General features: G+C 46.6%; 1 protein-coding gene across 1 annotated transcript; it reads left to right on the forward strand.

The window, feature by feature from the left end:
• The first annotated feature begins 1,483 nt into the window (after positions 1–1,483).
• LOC101158315 (tyrosine-protein kinase receptor TYRO3) lies at positions 1,484–14,665 on the forward strand. The gene is given in 20 exon segments (XM_020713852.2): positions 1,484–1,742; positions 5,417–5,600; positions 6,573–6,673; positions 6,750–6,920; positions 8,204–8,290; positions 8,369–8,484; positions 8,553–8,736; positions 9,141–9,283; positions 9,355–9,493; positions 9,591–9,714; positions 9,962–10,056; positions 10,282–10,377; positions 10,531–10,611; positions 12,866–12,958; positions 13,041–13,162; positions 13,246–13,355; positions 13,665–13,779; positions 13,781–13,824; positions 13,962–14,098; positions 14,566–14,665. Coding segments are annotated over 19 exon segments (2,088 nt in total). The 5' UTR covers positions 1,484–1,675; the 3' UTR covers positions 13,978–14,098; positions 14,566–14,665.
• The last annotated feature ends 4,373 nt before the right edge of the window (positions 14,666–19,038 follow it).

Genomic DNA, 19,038 nt, shown 5'->3' on the forward strand with positions numbered 1-19,038 from the left:
GCTGATTGTTTTCACACAAGTGCTGAGAAAAAGACCCGGGTTCTCCACGTACGGTTCCGCTGTAAGACATCTGGAAACACCGGTCATCAGAGGAGGCTGAAGCTTTGTCATTGTTTTCTACACAAACCAAAGAAGTCAGACAGAGTCAGCAGCGTGAGCTGTGACCTCTCAAGAGCAAAGAAATGTTCTCAAAATGTATAATATTTACATATTTGTGCACCGAAACATAAAAGTATTTGTTTTCTACATTCCTTTTTTTATAAATATAGAAATGTGAAGGTAAACACTTCAAATACAATAAATATTAAAGCCACACATGGCATTACATGGGCTGCAAGCGCTACCCACCTGCCCCTGCTGCTGCCCTTTGACCCCCCCCCTCGCTGACTGAACGGCCTTTTTATACCTCTCTCTCTCTCTCTCTCTCTCCTCTTCTGACTAGCCACATCTGCACGTTAAAAGGAATTTAAAACAAACGCTTTTTTCAAAATGGTGGCCAATTTACTGATTCAATCTCCATAGCAACCATTACATTTTTTGGTCGACTTGGGGTGATGAACAGGTTGATGTAATTTTTAGAAGAATGGACAAAAGTAAACTTTAGGATTACCTTAGCAACCAAGGGTTTTGGTTAATCACACCCACATTCTTGCTAAGTTCATATCGTTTGTCATATAGATATAAAAATGTCAAATTATTCTAGTCAAAAATATGTGAGCAACGCGGTAATGTCACCCTTGCTAGCTTGCCATGCTAGCGCTATTCAAATCTACAAACTTTACCCAAGTAGCTTCCTATAGATACTTGAGGAAAAATGAGGCAATAGATCTAACTCCCTAGGAGTTAAATGTTTTTGTTTTTTTCTGAAAATTTAACATGCTGACCTCTTCCCAAGGTCAAAGGTCAATGAAACTTAGGTTGTTGTTGATCTAACCTGGTGGTGTCGCCCAAACAAAGGTTTTTTCCCCGTATCTCAAGAAGAGGTGGAAATTTCCCACTTTGCTGCAAAATGGCCACCAAGCCGTATTATTGTGACCATCCCATAAAAATCATTTTTCTTTTTTTGCGCCCCATGAGAGATATTGGCCTCAATCATTTTCAGACGTTTTTCCTGCTGTGACGTCATTTTGTGAGTGTGTGTGTGTGTGTCCGAATACGAGTTGAGCGCAAATTATAGTGAGTTTTTGAGTTTGTGGTGGAATGTTTGCTCAAAAGTGCAGAAAGAAATGTAAATTTGAAAAAGAATCCAAGAGCAGAATATCTAATGCATAAATACTGAATAAGAAAATGTACAAATAAATTTTAAAATAAGGCAAAGCAAAAGAACAAAAGTGAGTGTTCATACTTTAATATATCCCTATTTACGAACTGAACACTCGTGAACGTTGTTTGTGTTTTGTGACACTTTTGTGTTTTTGATTCAGATCAGCACTTTCTAAACAGGACGGCCCGCCCCGCCCACCCGCTATGACGAGACACATAACTCCTCCCACCGCTCAGGAGTCACTCCGCCCCGCTGCTCTCGGGTGTGTGACGTGAGCGAAGCCCCCCTCATCTTTCGACGTGGATGGTACCGGTTCTGCTCTGGCGGTTCTGTTCGTGTGGGACTATGACGCTTCGGTATCGGCAGAGCGAACCGCGCGTGGTCACGTGAGCGCGGCTCAGCGGCGTGAACATGAAGCTGCTGCTCTGGAGCCTGGTCGTGTGGTTGCGGGCTCCGGCGGGGATCTGCGGCGGCGGCGGTGAGTGCGTGAGTCCCAGAGGGAGGGGGGAGGAGGAGGAGGAGGTTCTGACCCAAGAGAACTTTGTTTTTTTAAAGTCCGAACTTTAGGGTAACAGGTGGAGCAGAACCAGGTCAAAGAACCGGTCTGAAGCGAGCCCGAACATGAAAACAAGGGCGTGAGAACTTTCTAAAGAGGGGGCAAAGTGCGGGTCGAGGGAGGTGGGGCGCTACAGGACACAAACAACCCCCACCAGCAAAGGGATTACCCCGCTGGGGGGAGGGGGGGGGTACCTGCTCACACCACAATCAAGCAGGAATTCCTTCTGGGTCAGAGGCGGTTCTGGTTTTTGGTACAGAAACCCGTAAACTTTGATAAACAGGAGTAAATAAAAAGAAAACAACTTTTGTTGATCTAGAAGAGATTCCTCCACCAGGATCTTGGAGATCTCCTTCTAGAACCTCAGGTCTGATGGTCCCACAGCTCTGAGCAGAACCTGAACACCAGACCCACCTGTTCACCTCAAACAGGTACGGTCAGGTTTGGATCCTGAAGTTCTGAGTCAGCTGTGTTCCATCTGTGCTCTAACGGGTCTAGCAGGTATTTGGAAGGAGCTGCAGCTCAGAGACTCTGACGTGTAGACCAGAGGCACCAGGTGTGAACAGGTGACAGACAGGTGGGAGCGGCCATCGTCCACCGCCGGAACAAACCTGCTGGCGTGAGGCTTCCAGGCCAAACCTTTGATCAGGGCTCGTCAAATACCATTGAGCAACTCCACAGTTTTATTTTAAATGAATTATTTTCACAATAAAACACCTGTAGGGACCAGTTCTGCTGAGATAAGTGGAGCTGGTACCGTAATGCACCGGTTCTGACCCAAATGTTTGAATCGCCAATCAGTTTCTATTCATCCCAAATAATTTGGTAAAGAAAATTTAGAGGTTTAAACTGAACGAACTATTTAAAATAAAAATCTGTTTGAAGACTTGATGGGTGATTTTCAAAATAAAATCCACCTGTGCTCACCTGCTTCCAGAGAATATATCCGCAAACAGATGAAGAGTCCTTTACCTGTTTTGATTGACATGTGACATGTCAGCTTTGAACCTATTCTGGAACTTTTTAAAGTCATAAATTCAAGTAGATAGATAGATAGATAGATAGATAGATAGATAGATAGATAGATAGATAGATAGATATGCCTTTATTATCACTGTCCACTTGGTTTGCATGAGGCTCTGTTTGGGTCGGTGTGTCAGGAATCATCTGATGGTGATGGTGAGTTTCATGGGCAGGAGGCGGGAACACCTGGGCTTCTCAGGTGCAGGTTCTGTCTTTTTGAGGAAGGATCTGCATGATACTGATAAAGCTAACAAGAACTCTGATGTGTGGAACCTGCAGGTGCCGTGGTTTGTGGTGACATCATGTTCTTTGAATCTTTAACGCTCCCTTTATTGTGAAAATCATCAAATGGAAATAAGGAAATATTTTAGCGATTTTAACTGTAAATAAATGCGTGGACTAAGACGTTTGTCACAAGTCAAAGACTTGTCCAACAAGTCCAGATGACAACCCCTAAACCTATTACAAAGTCAAAGACTAGCTTCTGAAGCCTCTGAAGCCCTGAATCCTTTAAAGCATGTAGCTTCCGAAGTCTCTGAAGCCTCTAAAGCCATGAAGCCCATGAAGCCTCTGAAGCCCTGAATCCTTTAAAGCCATGAAGTCCACGAAGCCTCTGAAGCCCTAAAGCCATTAAGCTCATGACTCTGAAGCCTCTGAAGCTCTGAAGCCTCTAACGCCACGAAGCCCATGAAGCCCCTGAAGCCCTGAATCCTTTAAACCCATGAAGTCCATGAAGCCTCTGAAGCCCTAAAGCCATGAGGTCCATGAAGCCTCTGAAGCCCTAAAGCCATTAAGCTCATGACTCTGAAGCCTCTGAAGCTCTGAAGCCTCTAACGCCACGAAGCCCATGAAGCCCCTGAAGCCCTGAATCCTTTAAACCCATGAAGTCCATGAAGCCTCTGAAGCCCTAAAGCCATGAGGTCCATGAAGCCTCTGAAGCCCTAAAGCCATTAAGCTCATGACTCTGAAGCCTCTGAAGCTCTGAAGCCTCTAATGCCACGAAGCCCATGAAGCCTCTGAAGCCCTGAATCCTTTAAAGCCATGAAGTCCATGAAGCCTCTGAAGCCCTAAAGCCATGAAGTCCATGAAGCCTCTGAAGCCCTAAAGCCCCAGAAGCTGTTGTGCTTTTAAGCTGCTTCTCAAAAAACCCATTTAGACGGCTTATCTGTGACACCAGCCGTCTCTAGAGGGCGCTGCAGAATCAAAGAAAAAAAATAACTGCTGCAAGTTTCCAGAACCTTTTTGAAGGATCATTTATCGCCATTGTTTGGCGAGTTCAGAGGTCAGTCTGTGCTGCTCTCGACACCGGTTTGACTGAAAACGGAGAACTAAGAAGGACCGGAGAACTTTTCATATAATTACAGACCGTAATTTTGTTCAGTATCAGGATCTCCGCCAACCGGACCTCGGTTCTGTTTCACCCAAACAGACTTTTCTTCCTAAAACGTCCCAAAAACCTCTAATGTGGTTTTGAATCCAAGGTGGGGAAGAATGACCCGTCCAGAACCATAAATTTTGCATGTGGACTCGCAGAGCTCAATAACTAAGCTAAGAACCGACCAGAACCGACACACATTGATCTCAGTTCAGCTGATTTCCTAAAGAGTAATTGACACAGTTTCTCCACTGTTCTCTTTGTCCAAACATGCTTTATAAATATGGTGTCAATGGTTGGATTTGGGGGGGCGGAGTCAAACACTAAGTCCCTCCTTCTCTGTTTGGTAGGGTGCATGGGATTGGTCAACAGTTTTCCAGATTCATTTCCCCTCGTGGGAGGTTCGGTGGATCTTTGACGGCACAGAACCTTAAAGAACCAGTAACTGAACAAATGGTCCGAGACCCAGTTTGGTTCTGAGCTGGAAGGGAGTTCAGAGACTGGTGTTGCTCTTTAGCAATGGGGGTGTTGTTCTGCTGTCACTGAAGTGATGTTGGCTGCTTGTTAGTTGCTGCTGAGCAACTGGAGACCCCAACAGACTGTTAATGAGGGGGGGGGGGGGGGGGGGGGGTAATAAAAATGAACCCCACATTAAAAAAACCAAACGGGCCGACAGTTCTTTATCCACAAAACAAACCTGACAGGAAAAGAGGGAAAACACAGACAGAGTTGTGCTGACCAGAACTGGATCCAGTCCGGATTGTTTAGAGACTTTCATAGAAAGTCCCCAGTGCTGCTCCTGAGACGGTGAGGAAGACCCGATCTCACAGACCTGCAGCCGGTTAAATTCTGCTCTGACCCGGTTCTGCCAGAACCATTTTTCTTGTTCTTTGCAGCTCCCGACAGCTCACAGACATGTGGTTCTGAATGTTCTGACCCATGCGTGTTAAAACCCAGAGCCAAAACAGGGTTGGGTTGAGCATAGGAACCAGGGCTGATGATGATGATGAGGAGGAGGAGGAGGAGGAGGAGCTGTGGCTCCTGCAGACACACTGACGGACCTTCGTCTTGGTTCTGGGCAGCAGGGTTCATGAGGTCATCTGCACACAGTCATGACTTCATCACCTCTTCTCCTCTTCCTCAGGTCATGTCACCTTCTCTGTGGTTTGGACTCTAACTCTTCCTCCTTCTCCTGTAGGCGTGGTCTTCACCAAGCACCCGACCAATCAGACGGTGTCTCAGGGGAAGGAGGTGCGGCTGGGATGCGCCGTGAAGGGTGTGAGCGAGCCGGACATCACCTGGATGAAGGACGGAGAGAAGCTGTACAGCACCGACCAGGTCTTCCTCACCCTGGGGGAGCAGCACTGGGAGACGTCCCACAGGTACAGAAGCATCTTCCTCCTGTGTCTGACAGAGGCGCTTCGGTCCGGTCCGGTCCGGTTGGAGGTGTTGGTCTGTTAGCTGATGGTCAAACTGCTGATCGGCGGGAAATTATTTACTGAGAACGTATACTTCTCCTCTTCTTCACCGGCTTCGTCTTCGTCACTCCTCCTGAAGTCGAGCAAAAAGGAGTTCTGGTCCAGCTGCAGTTCTGGTCCAGCTGGAGTTCTGATCCAGCTGCAGTTCTGGTCCAGCTGCAGTTCTGATCCAGCTGCAGTTCTGGTCCAGATACAGTTCTGGTCCAGCTGCAGTTCTGATCCAGCTGCAGTTCTGGTCCAGCTGCAGTTCTGATCCAGCTGCAGTTCTGGTCCAGCTGCAGTTCTGATCCAGCTGCAGTTCTGGTCCAGATACAGTTCTGGTCCAGCTGCAGTTCTGATCCAGCTGCAGTTCTGGTCCAGCTGCAGTTCTGATCCAGCTGCAGTTCTGGTCCAGATACAGTTCTGGTCCAGCTGCAGTTCTGATCCAGCTGCAGTTCTGGTCCAGATACAGTTTTGATCCAGCTGCAGTTCTGGTCCAGTGTGAAGGAAGATGATGATCCAACCTGCAGTCCAGAATCCTCAGACTTCTGGACTCGGCAAATCCTGAAAAACTGACCTGAAGTTTGCAGAAAGTCACAGAAGAAGGAAACAGACGATCTTCAGAACCAAAAGACTGTTGGACCTGCTGCCCACTCAAAAAAAAAAACCACCCGCTGACAGTTAAAGATCCGAGTTCAACAGTCAGTCTGCAGGTTCTTCTCTGTAAGGAACCTCCGTGGTTCCATCTCGGAACAGACTGCGGTCCCGCTGAAGATCCAGGAGTTTCTCCACCTTCAGCACCTGGACCCGCCTCAGCTCTGGGTTCACTGGAGCTGCAGAACCGCTCAAAGGTTCCGGGTTGAGTCCAGCTTCTGACTCTCTGCTCTGTGGTTCCAGCGTGAAGTCGGTCCAGCAGCAGGACGCGGGTCAGTACTGGTGTGAGGTGGAGTTCCACGGTCTGACCTTCTCCTCCAAAGCGGCCTGGATCACAGTGGAAGGTGAGGATCCTGAACGCCTCTGCTGGGACCTCCCCCTCTTCCTGTCCTCGTGCTCCTCCCTCTGTCGTCTCTGCAGGAGTCCCTCACTTCATCCAGGAGCCTCAGGATGTGGCCACGTTCCCCAACACCCCCTTCAACCTGTCCTGTGCCGCCGTTGGCCCCCCCGAGCCCGTGGAGGTGCAGTGGTCGCTGGGAGGAGTCCGTGAGGAGGAATCCAGACGGTCCCCGGCTGTCCTCCACGTTCCTGGTGAGAAGCTGTGGCCCACTAGGATCATGGGAGTTGTAGGAGGTTTCTGATGAAAGCCAGTAGGGAGGGGTCATAATGACACCAGGGCGGTGGACTGGTTCTGGGTTCTGGTCTGGATGACATCTGAACTGCTGGTTCTGGTGACGGGCTGGTCCAGAACCTCATAGTTCTACTGCTAATTAGTGCTGGAAATTCCCTCAGAGGGATGAGAGGGGGGGTTTAAAAAAATCAATAAACTGATCATCTTATTAATATTCATTTGATACATTTATAATTTCCTTTTTAAGCCAATTCCTGAAGTTTCTGAGGAAAAACCGCTTTTGTTTGTTGTGAATGAAGGAATTTCTAATATTGTATTGAAAGTTTGAACCATTTTATTTACAACATTTAGAACTGAATTCATATTCAATTCAATATGAATTTCTGTTGGATCCACTTTGATAGAAACTGAGTCATGGATGAAGGTCGGTCGTTTCACAGCAGAAAAAAACTCTCAAGCTGTTTGATCTTCTCAAATATTTGCACAGTGCTCACTTTAAATATGGCTGGACGCGTCTACAGTAAATTACTGGATCAGAACCAGCTCAGAACCTGTCCTGTTCAGACGAGCTTCCATTAAAAACCTGAGGGACACCAAAAGCAAAGTGGTTCTGGTGGGGATTTTCTGAACCTGCTGCTTTGGCTGCATCTTTGCTGCAGATTCATCTACAGTAAAACAGATTTTCCACCTTAAATTTGATAGAACCCTATTTATTGAATCCAACCAATGAGACTTCTAGACTTTTCAAAGCCCCGCCCTTTCCAGGTGACGTTACGTCTAAAGAACCGAAGCGAACGTTCCCCCACCAGGACTCTGGAGTTCTAATGTGGACCTGTCCAAAGATCTCTGTTTTTGAGGCCTAAACACAGTCAGGATCGTTTATCCACTCAGAACACGTGGGTTCTGTGTTCAGACCGGACTGAACGCTGGATCCGGGTCACCGGTCCAGGACTATAAAACGGGTCTAAAAATGTGGAGGAGCTTCAGGGAGCTCATCTGACAAAAAAAGGAGGTCTTTGGTGCAACATTCGTCGTTATAGGACCGATCCATTCATGAAATCATCTTTTTGTTGACCCGAGTCAGTTTGACATACACACATTCACACAAACACACACACATCTGCACTCACACACAAAGTCTCCAATCAGAAAGTATTGTTCTCTCAAGCGAAACAATTTTTATTGAGACTTCAAAACCCACAATGCACCTGGAGCTCCTGTGTGTGTGTGTGTGTGCATGCAGGTGTGAACACCAGCATGAAGTTCTACTGCGAAGCAAAAAACGCTCGAGGGATTTCTGTCTCCAGAACCGGAACGGCCTACATCAAAGGTGAGCCCACCTTCTGCGCTAAACCCTGATTGGAGTAGACATTTGAGGGGGCGGAGCTTGACGTCGACCGGTCTGCAGTGTTGCCAGCAGCGCCGGTTGACCTGCAGGTCATCTGGATGACGGACAGCAACGTGAGGTTGTCATGGACACCAGGATTCTCGGGTCACTCCGAGTTGTCCACCTGCGTCGTCCAGGTAAGGCCCCCTCAGCAGGTGTGCCGTGACTCTGCAGGAGGTGCTCTGAAACTCCTCCTCTCGCCCAGGTGCAGAGGAGCACGGGCCGCAGGGGGGACCTCCCCCAGCAGGAGGAGGTGCAGGTTCCTCCTCACCTTCACAGGCTCCCCGCTCTGCGGAGCCACTCCAACTACAGCGCCCGCGTGTCCTGTGTGAACGAGGTGGGGGCGTCGCCGTTCTCCCCGTGGCTGCACTTCAGCACACCTGAGTCAGGTGAGAGCAGGCGTCTGGACTGAGGCTCTGTTGAAACGGCTGAGCTGAAGGAAACCAGTTGGATCAGGGAGTCCGAACTCCGTGGTTCTCGTGGTTCTGCCTGTTTTTAGAACGGAACGTTTGTTTTGGGTGAAACGCTGTGGGAAATGGCGTGTTTCAGCCACAAACAGAAGCCGTGTTGATCAGTAAACAGAGCCGCCGTGCTCTCGGCTCTGCTGGTCCAGCTGGACCCGCTCCAGCAGATTCCGGACCTCTCTGTACAATCGCCTTTTGTCTGTGGCCTGGATTCATGTGAACGGCTGCCAGCTGCGGCCGCAGCGCCCCCTGCAGGACAGCGGGGTCCACCGACCCGGCGCTGACCCTCATTCAAATGCATGGCTCAGGCTTGTATGTGTGGTCCGCAGTGCCGTCGGCGCCGCCCCGGAACCTGACCTTTGATCTGTTGGAGCGTCACCTGAGTCTGCGGTGGGCGGAGCTACATGAAGAGGAGCTTCAGGGCAAGTTGCAGGCCTACAAGCTGCAGTGGATTCTGGGAGGAGAGCTTCAGGTGATCAGTCTGCAGGTTCTGATACAGTGACACCGAATCAATTGTTCTGACCCAGAATGTCCTGTATTTAGGAGCCGCTGCTGTTCAAGCAGAACTATGCTGAACTCTCTGGGGCGGGGCGCTTTTTTAACGCCTCCTTCCAGGTGTCGGCGTGCACCTCGGCGGGCTGTGGACCTTGGAGCACCCCGGTGCTGGTTCTGCCCGCCTCAGGTAGCTCCCAGATGGGATTGTGATCCTCTCAGCCTTCCTGTTACCATGGAAGCAGAGTGTGATGCGTTCACTGACTCCTGGTGTTCTGATCCCGCAGTGCAAGTCCAGGCGCAGCGCAGCCACATTTGGGTCGGCCTTCTGCTCGGCCTGCTGGTGGCCGTCGTGGCCGGCCTGCTACTAACTACTGTTGCTCGGCGCCGAGGAAAAGAGACGCAGTTTGGGTACGAAACCCGGAGAGCTGAAGATGTTTTAGTGGCTAAACGTCACTTCATCTTCAAATAACTCACAGTTTGTCAGGAAACGCTAGGAAAAGTCTAACAGAGAACTCTTGAGAGGTCCGGCCTAAGAACCATCATCTGATCAGAACTTAGTTGGAGAAAGTCAGACGTAACCCAAGCCTGTGCATCTCTGAGTCTCATCCGCACACGCGAACACGTGTAATCTGATGTACGGAGTCTCTGTGTTCAGGTCGGCCTTCAAAGATCCGGGTCCTGAGAGTTCGGTCTGCTTCACGGCGGCCCGATCGTTCAACAGGAACGTCGCCGATTCGCAGGAGTCCACCCGTGAGTGTGTCGGAGTTTCTGTCACCTCCTCAGGAGGCCCTCTCTGTGCTTTCTACCTGACCTTTGAGTTACTGATGACGCTGCATGAACAGGAAAGCTCCTCCAGTCCAATGACTTGTTTTGATGAGCAGCTAGTTCAAACCTAAGCTCAAAATTAGGCTGTCACAAAGTATGAAAACATATTTCTGGGGTTTTTAGTGGTTCTAACTCTGTGTCTCCCTCTAGTGGACAGTCTGTGCATCAACAGCGAGCTGAAGAACAAACTTCAGGATGTTTTGATTCCAGAGAACCTGCTGACTCTGGGCCACATGCTGGGCAAAGGTAACACAGAATCGGGACTCTTCTTCATCACCTTCATCATCAGAGCCGATAAAATCTGATGGAGAAAACACACTCCATCTAATCCAGATTCACTCAAACACTGAACAGATCTGAACAGAATCTGATTTCATGTCTGGGATTTCACCTGTACAGGTGAGTTCGGCTCTGTGCGTGAAGCCGTCCTGAAAAACCAAGACTCCACTGTCCAGAAGGTGGCGGTTAAAGTACTAAAAAGTGAGTAAGAAAACACGAAGGAAGGTTTTTCTTCATCTGGAACAATCTGGAATTTGATTTTTGTTTTGATTTGAAATGGTTTATTTTAAGCAATCAAAGCAAGAATTATGCACAAAACAATCAGTCAGCAGTTTTACATTCGTACAGAGACGTATCAAACTTATGATAATTAGACAATAAATGAAAGGTTGCTTGAAAGGGAGTGGAAGGAAGCGAACTCATATCATCCCACCTCTGGTCTGCCGTAACCATTTTATTACATGGTTTATCATTATCAGGTTTATAACTTCTTATCAGATATCCATGCCTTACCAACACAGTTTCAGGTCATTAAGAATGCTTAAGTATCCATAAATCCCATGACAAAGATGAATGACTTAATTATGTAAAATAGACATAACTCTATTTTGTATGTTGATATACCACATATAGATCACTAGCCGCCGTTAGGTATGCGATCAAATCGGATTAGAATTCAACCGTGAACATGGGCCCAGAAAACCTTTTTTCCGATTAGAACAAACATTTACATGTTCACACTTTTGGTCGGAATAAATCATTTGGACATGCGCAGAACTCTCTAAGATACCGGAAGAGGAAATGAGTTCCACTGTAAACAAGCCGAGCTGAGATGATCTTCTAAACATGCTTTTATTAATGTTGTGGCTATTATGTGCTCACAGACACAGTTTACTCGCGCGGAGCAGCCGGTCGGTCTTGTTTCGGTCCAAAGCTTTCTCCGAAGCGCCGCACCGTCTATGCGTGACGTAAATCCAGAGCCGTAGTGACACACGATGGGAATAAACTGTCGGATCAACAACTGGCATGACCCACCGATCTCGATCGCAAAGAAATTTTGATCAGATTGATTCTGATGGGGCAGAGTTTTCTGAACGCCATGTTTACATGACACGTTTTTCTTCCGATCAGGTGTTTATTCCCATTACTATTGTCCATGTAAACGCAGCTACTTATCTAAAATACATTAAGATTATTTACATTAGAGAAATCATGATTAAAAATAACACTATCAGAAAATAGACATAACAAATCATGACTTTTTGAGGCAAGTGAAGTAATTTAATTATAGATCAGTCACTCTAACCATCTTCAATAATTGATTACCGGTAAGCAATTTTATCATTATTATTATAAGGTAATGCTGTGAAATAAAAAAGGGTCCATATCCTGTCGATTGTCCAAGGTTGGTGTTCCATCTTCTTCTGATTAACAGCCGTCCTTCTGGTTTAACAGAGTTTAGAAGCTCTTTTTGCTGCACTGACTGCAGCCTCAGATTAAGGTCCTTTTCCTTCTGCAGCTGGTATCAGCGGCGCTGACAGTTGAGGTCAAGTTGTCTGCAGGTCAGAACTCTGCTAAAAATCAGGGTCACTTCAGACTTTTAGAGAAAGTGCTGATCCCAGGCGCCATATTTCTTGATATTTGGCTCTTTGATTTTTTACTGCATTTGTTAGTTCAGACATCCGTTATCAAACACTTCTCCAAGTCCTTCATGGTGTTAACAACCAGAACCTTGGACCGGTCCGGTGGACCGAGTGGTTTAACAAAGATCCTGCAGCTTTTAACCCAAGTGTTCTCAATCTGCTTAGGCTTCCTGAGAAGCCTGGCGTGTTTGGTGATTTCAGCATTCCTTCTGGTCTGACGGTCTATCAGATAAACAGCAGAACCTTTCAGCTTTTTCTATTGGTTGATCAAAGCTAGCTCGTGTTTTTGATTCACAAACCTCATACTTAGGAAATGTATAAGTGCAAATTTATCGTTATCATGATATCAAGCCATGCCGTAGGCATATCGCAAAGGACTGTGAACATTGCGATAAATGGTTGTCTTGAATGTGCTAAAACAATCTTATGGCATCTTGAGGTATTTAACGAATCAAATAAATCCATTTATGCATTTGACCAATCAGATGGAGCCTTTTTATGTCAGAGGCTAGCCTCCCGTGTAGACGAAGGTCATTTAGAGAATAATATATGTTGACTCTCCTTTAAAACAAACTGTTAAAGTGAGATGAAAATGTTTGGTTGTTTTGCTATTTGTTTATGTATCGCAAATCATGAGTTTTCCTCATATCGTGCAGCCCTAATATAGATAATTTATATATATATATATACATATATAAACAAAAAAACGCCCCTCTCCCGCTCCGCCGATGGTTTCTCACACAAACTATGAATCTGCTTGCTTGTTTTTGTGTGTGTGCGTGTGTGTGTGCGCATGTGTGCACGTGGTCCAGCTGACATCACCTCATCAAGTGACATTGAGCAGTGTCTGAAGGAGGCGGCCCACATGAAGGACTTCCACCATCCCAACGTCATCCAGCTCATTGGTAAGAACAACACACACATGCACACACACGTGCACACTGGCCTGGGCTCAGAGTGTGATTGACAGGCTTTGCTGTCCGTCAGGAGTGAGTCTGCACCGGCGCACCGGCCAGCGGCTGCCCATACCCATGGTGGTTCTTCCGTTCATGAAGCACGGAGATCTGCACACTTTCCTGCTGCTGTCTCGTCTGGGAGACCAGCCCTTTGTAGGGAGAGAGCCAGAACCCGATCAGAACTCCTAGAGGACCAGGTACCTGAAGGACTAACAGAACTCTCTGGTGTTCTTCAGGACCTTCCCCAGCAGACTTTAGTCCAGTTCATGCTGGACATCGCCAAAGGGATGGAGTACCTCAGCAGCAAGAACATCATCCATAGAGACCTTGCTGCCCGCAACTGCATGTAAGTGTCAGAGCACCGTCAGCAGAACCTCCTCCAACCAGAGCCTTTTCTGAGCAGAACCTTGTGTCTGGGTCAACTAAAGCCTGATTGTGTCGATTAGAATGAGCACAGATACCTCTAAGAAAATAACGTGGAGGACACAAAGGAAACGATAACACGTTCTTTAGTGTTTCTCGTCAAGTTCAAATCAGGTTCAGTCGTAGTGGAACATTGTTTCTGGTCTGTTACTCAGGTAGAGGTGGAGGTCTGGGTTGAGGTCACAACCTCAGGAAGCACAAACTCGTAAAGGTGTGTGTTTGTGCGTTTCAGGTTGCATGAGAACATGGTGGTGTGCGTCGCAGACTTTGGACTCTCCAAGAAGATCTACAGTGGCGATTACTACAGACAGGGCTCCGTGTCCAAGCTGCCTGTCAAGTGGATCGCTCTGGAGAGTCTGGCTGACAACGTCTACACAACACAGAGTGACGTGGTACACAAACACACACGCCAACTCCTTTGTGCTTGATCCTTACTAACCTAAGTGACACCGATCATGAGAGCAGACTCACCCAGTGTTTCAGAGAGGAGGAGGCTCAAACCTGACTTCCACCTGTGTGTTTGTGTCAGTGGGCGTTCGGTGTGACCATTTGGGAGATCATGACTCGCGGTCAAACTCCATATCCTGGAGTAGAAAACTCTGAGATCTACGAGTTCCTGATCAAAGGGGAGCGACTGAAGAGACCTTCAGACTGCAGAGATGACATGTGAGTCTGTAACACAACAACTACACACTGCAGGTTCGTGGCTCTTGTGTCACCGTGGCAACACCCACACTGAATGTGAGTTCTACCCTGACAACACTGGACATGACAAGTATGAGATCTTAGAGAGTCAGAAACAGCACAGAAAGGTAGCTCATTCAGAACACACGGGCCGAACCAGAACCACAGGACTGGCCTGATGCTAAAGGTTAGTTTTCTACACGATCCGTTTCTCCTCCTGAATACCCCGTGGAGAAGAGGCGGAGCTTGTTTGAAGAAATTAGATTGAAGCAGACGTGTTTGAACAACCCTGGAACCACAAGTCAATCCAGGCAGAACCAGGACTTTTGTTTGTCCCAGATTCTGATCTTCAGGTTGAGCCAGCTCCTGGTCTTCACGTGGGTCGACCTCATCTCAAGTGTGGTCGGGAGGCGGGGCTCTCCGTGACTGTGGATCTTCTTCTATTGCAGATATGAGATCATGCACAGCTGCTGGAGTCCCGTCCCCAAGTGCCGCCCCAGTTTCCAACAGTTGGTCAGCCAGCTGGAGGCGCTGCACCTCAATCTTTCCCCCCGCCAACCTCCAAAGGAGCCTTTACTCTATGTGAACCTGGAGGGGGAGGAGAGCGGAGCGGATGCCGGGGGAGGAGCTTGGACCCCGGACGCTGAGGGGGCAGCAGACTCCTGCAGCTGGCGCGTCCCGTGGCAGCAGCAGGTGGAGGAGACGGACTGGCTGATGCCCGTATCAAGGGCCGCACTTGGAGACTATAGGTACATCTTTGGACCACAAGGCATCCCAGAGGAAGAGGAGACAGCGGGGGAGGTCCAGGATGAGGAAGACACGGTTATTAACCTGTGACACAGACTAACAAGTCACACCTCCTTCTCCTGCTCTCCCCCCCGTTTGGACGCTAACTTTGTGGCGCAGGCGGATGATGACACATGGGTCAACCTTCTGACAGGCGGAATCAAACTGGACTGGTTCTGATCAGCTGCAGAGCCCCATCTGGCCTACTTTGACGGGTCGATGAGACCGGACTACAAACTGTTGTAACCTTTTTTCTAATAAACTAAATAACCAGACGTATCAGCAGCTTCCTCTCAGCCGGCTCATACCAACTGGATCTGGATAATCGAACACCTGATTGACTAACTCTGACTGCTAGAGCTGGTATGTCCTTTCTTTCCTGTGGTCCGTTTCCGCCACATGACAGGAATGTCTCAGCTGCTCATTTCTTCTCGTGGTTTTATTTTGAAAGTCCGAGGAACGGTGACGTGTGGTCCACGTTGGACTAGGGTGCGACTAGGAGGGACGGGAGTCTGCGTTATGCACTCGGGGAGGGCTCTGCTGCTGCCTGTGCTTTACCTGCTGAGACAAGTGGCCTTACAGGCAGGCACGGACCACGTCAGACATCGTGTTTTTACCCATCATGCAATGGGTGGCGGCTCCCGTGGGACCAAAAGCACTTTCCACATTTTAGACGTGATGGGTTGTCAGTGGTGGGACGAAGACTGAGCAGATGAGGCCTCAGTAGATCCGTTCAGACCAACGATGAGATGATTAATTAATGATCAGACTCTTAAAAGACTAAAGACTGGACTGTAAACTCAGGGCTTTATTGATGTGGTAAGGAAGAGAAAAATAAGAGAGAATCCTCGTTTTAAAAAAAATATCAGCAGAGGAAAATCAATTAAAATTTCAAATTATTCAAAACATCCAAGTTTTTATTCTTTTTCATTTCTCTTTTTTATTATCTCATTTAAAGAACTGTTAAATAAAGGTCCTGTATCTTAAAACCAATGACATAAAAACATGAGAAACAGGATTAAACTAGATCAGGTTCAGGTTAAAAAAGATGAAATCCAACCTGAAGAGGCTCTGATCTTCAGACGAAAATGCAGCATCAGTTGGAGGTGGGACTTAAAACCCACCTGTGCACGTCATGACTCAAAGGCTCCGCCTTTCTCCATGTCGGCACACATGGACATGGCTGTGCCATTCCACGTCCAGCATACCTTGGGTTTTCTTCTCGTCTCAATCTGCTAAAACAGTTAAATGGAAAGAAAACAGATTTGGGCAAAAACTAGCTGCTGTCAGATCTCGGAGGCCCCGCCTCTTGCACAGAGCTCCGCCCACTTTGGAGTTTCTCACATCAGTTGGCAAAAGCAGACGTGATGAAGCTGTAAAAGTCCCACTTTTTTCAGACAAGTTCAAATTTGACTGATCTTTTCTTTTTCTGGTCAGGAAGCCCCTTTTCTTTCAGCTGTTTATCCGGACGTACCTTCCTCTCATGAACGAGTGCAGTTTCTTCAGAAACTCACATGTAACCCTTGTGCTATCCTAGGAACTTTAACATTGGGAGTTGGGTCATCTGGACCCACTAGACAGTGCTCTGAACCTTTTTTCTTCAATGATTTGTGATCTTCACTGGTGTCCATGAAATCTTTCCACCTTTATCCACCTTTGTCATGGTAGAAAGAACACGTCAATGTAAGGGGGGGGGGGGGGGGGGGGGTCATCTAAGATAGCACAAGGGTTACAGACTCTCTATGGGGTGCTCGGAAGTCCATATTTGGAATTGTCCCAATCAAAGTTCTGCTCATATTTCTATATAAATGTTCCTTGAAAAATCACCAGTTTTTAAGATCTATCATTAGTCACATTTGTAGAAGCATCAGCAGAAAAGGCCTCGCCTTCCATTTACAGTTTGATCCAAACAACAACAAAATAGGTAAATGTTGCAGTTCCTCAAATGGCCATTAGGGGCAGGTTGCACGAGGGGGCGATTTCTCTACTGTCATGATAAAAAGACTGAAAATAGTCTCAAAATAATCATTTATTCTGCCTTTTTTAGATAACAGCTGTTTTAAAAAAAAAAATTTAGGGCCAAGTTTGTGGATATTCAGGGGTATATTTCCTAGATTTGCAGGAGGGCTGACCCAACAGAGCTTCAAACTTTATTTTTCTAAAGCCAACTGAGAAAAAGAACTGATAAGCACATTTATTCCACCTCTGTCTCAATTTATGTTGTCCAGAATCTAATTAGTGACATCTGAGATCATCAATCTAGTGTAAACATGTCTGTGAGAAAACAAATAACCTATGATACAACTATCTTGATATAAGATAAGATAAAGATACTTCATTGATCCCAGCTTGGAAAATTGGGTTGTTGCAGAGTCTGCGTTAAGGTCCGTACACACCGGGACGAATTTCGCCGGCGATATTCGCCAACGTTTAACGCCTCGTGACTAAACAAAGGGCACCAACTTGAGTGTGCACACCGACGCGGAAAAACGCCACGCGTCAAAGCGTCACCTTTTTTAAAAAAACGCCTCGGGTTTGTTTTTTTGGTTTGACGTGCCGCGTCGAAAACTATACGACCAATGAGAATGGCGCTTTTGCACACGTGTCTGGAGCTTCTGAGGTTACAGAAAAACACAACTTGGGGGCGCTCAAACACAAAACTGCCTTTCTGAGCACACATACCAGCGAAGAAGATAGACGCCAAGTAGCGTCTGCACTGCTGCGAAGAAATAATGACGGATATTCTAAAATATCCCCGAACCAAGCACCAGTTGGAGCTACTGGTTCTTGAAATATTCATGTTTTCTTTGTATGATTCTGACAAGCGCGTAAATACCTGCTCTCTTCTTCTGAGGGAAAAGCGACTTTAAGAAGCGTAAAGTTGCGCAGCGCCACCTTGTGTACAGGAGTATTTCTGTTTTACATTAAGCGCCATCTAATGTCAGGGAATAAAATTGCATGTTCGCTCGGCTCATCGTCAGCGAAAATCGCCTGGGTGTGAACACAAAAGACGTGGCGAAAAACGAAGGCGAATAACGCTTAGCGAATATTCGTCCCGGTGTGTACGGGCCTTAAGGCTCAGACTACAAACAATGGGTCGTAACAAACATACAACTATAAATTATATTTTTGGTTGTTGTGCTATTTGTTACTGAATCGCAAGTTATATCGTTATATTTTCCTCATATCGTCCAGCCCTAAAGAACGCCAAGATTCAAACGTCTCCATCAATGAGCAACAACACTGTTTTTATTCATGATTACACAAATCCAATAGTTGCGTCTGTGTTTTTTTGAACTCTAATTTGAAATGGCCTGTCGAAGATTTACAGACTTTCTTGAACAAAATTATCCTCTTAAAAAATAAAATAATTTGGTGTGCCTTATTTCAAACAGAACTTAAAGGGTAACGCAAAGTGTTGCAATCAGGAGTTCCATCATGTGAGAAACATACAGTTTGGTGTTGCTTGCTTAGAACATCTGTTGGAAGTAGGTGGGCTGTACTAAAACTGAGTCCCTACAGGTTGTTTTCTTCTGATCGCTGGCCGAAAACGATTCCAATGATCCATTTATGAGGTGGACAAAAATTCATTTCCTTCTAGAAGCTAATTCTTCATCATTTAATGAAACTCTGCAGACCAAATGAAAGCCGAACACAACTACACATCTTCATCCTCCACAAAAGCAGTAGAAAGCTTTTTCTTTGTTCCATTCACTCACTATTCTGATTTAGATATGAACAATTGGGTAAGATTCAACGTGGAAGTTGACAGACGCTCATTTTAGCTTCTTTTCCTCTCATTGTTCTGAGCATGGATGAAACCCGAAACACCAGGTTCTGGACCTTTTGCTCTTTTCCTGGGTTTCTTATCTAAGAAATCAGATTATTTGATCGTCTTGTCACCCACTAGGGCTAGAGAAACTCCTCTGAAGTTTTCCTTCCTAATTTTCTTGAAACTTTTTTCTGTTTGTTCACAGTAAAATACAAGAAATGGGACTGTATGCATGTATTCCAATAATTAAGTTACATCTAATGAAATAATGAACAATTATAATGAACATTTAACATGATAAGTAGAAAGAAATGCACAATTATAAAAAGCTTGAATTTTGTACCGTTTCCTCCCCCCTTGGTGT

This window comes from Oryzias latipes, chromosome 22 (genome assembly GCF_002234675.1).
Source record: "Oryzias latipes chromosome 22, ASM223467v1".
NCBI classification, from domain to species: Eukaryota; Metazoa; Chordata; class Actinopteri; order Beloniformes; family Adrianichthyidae; genus Oryzias; species Oryzias latipes.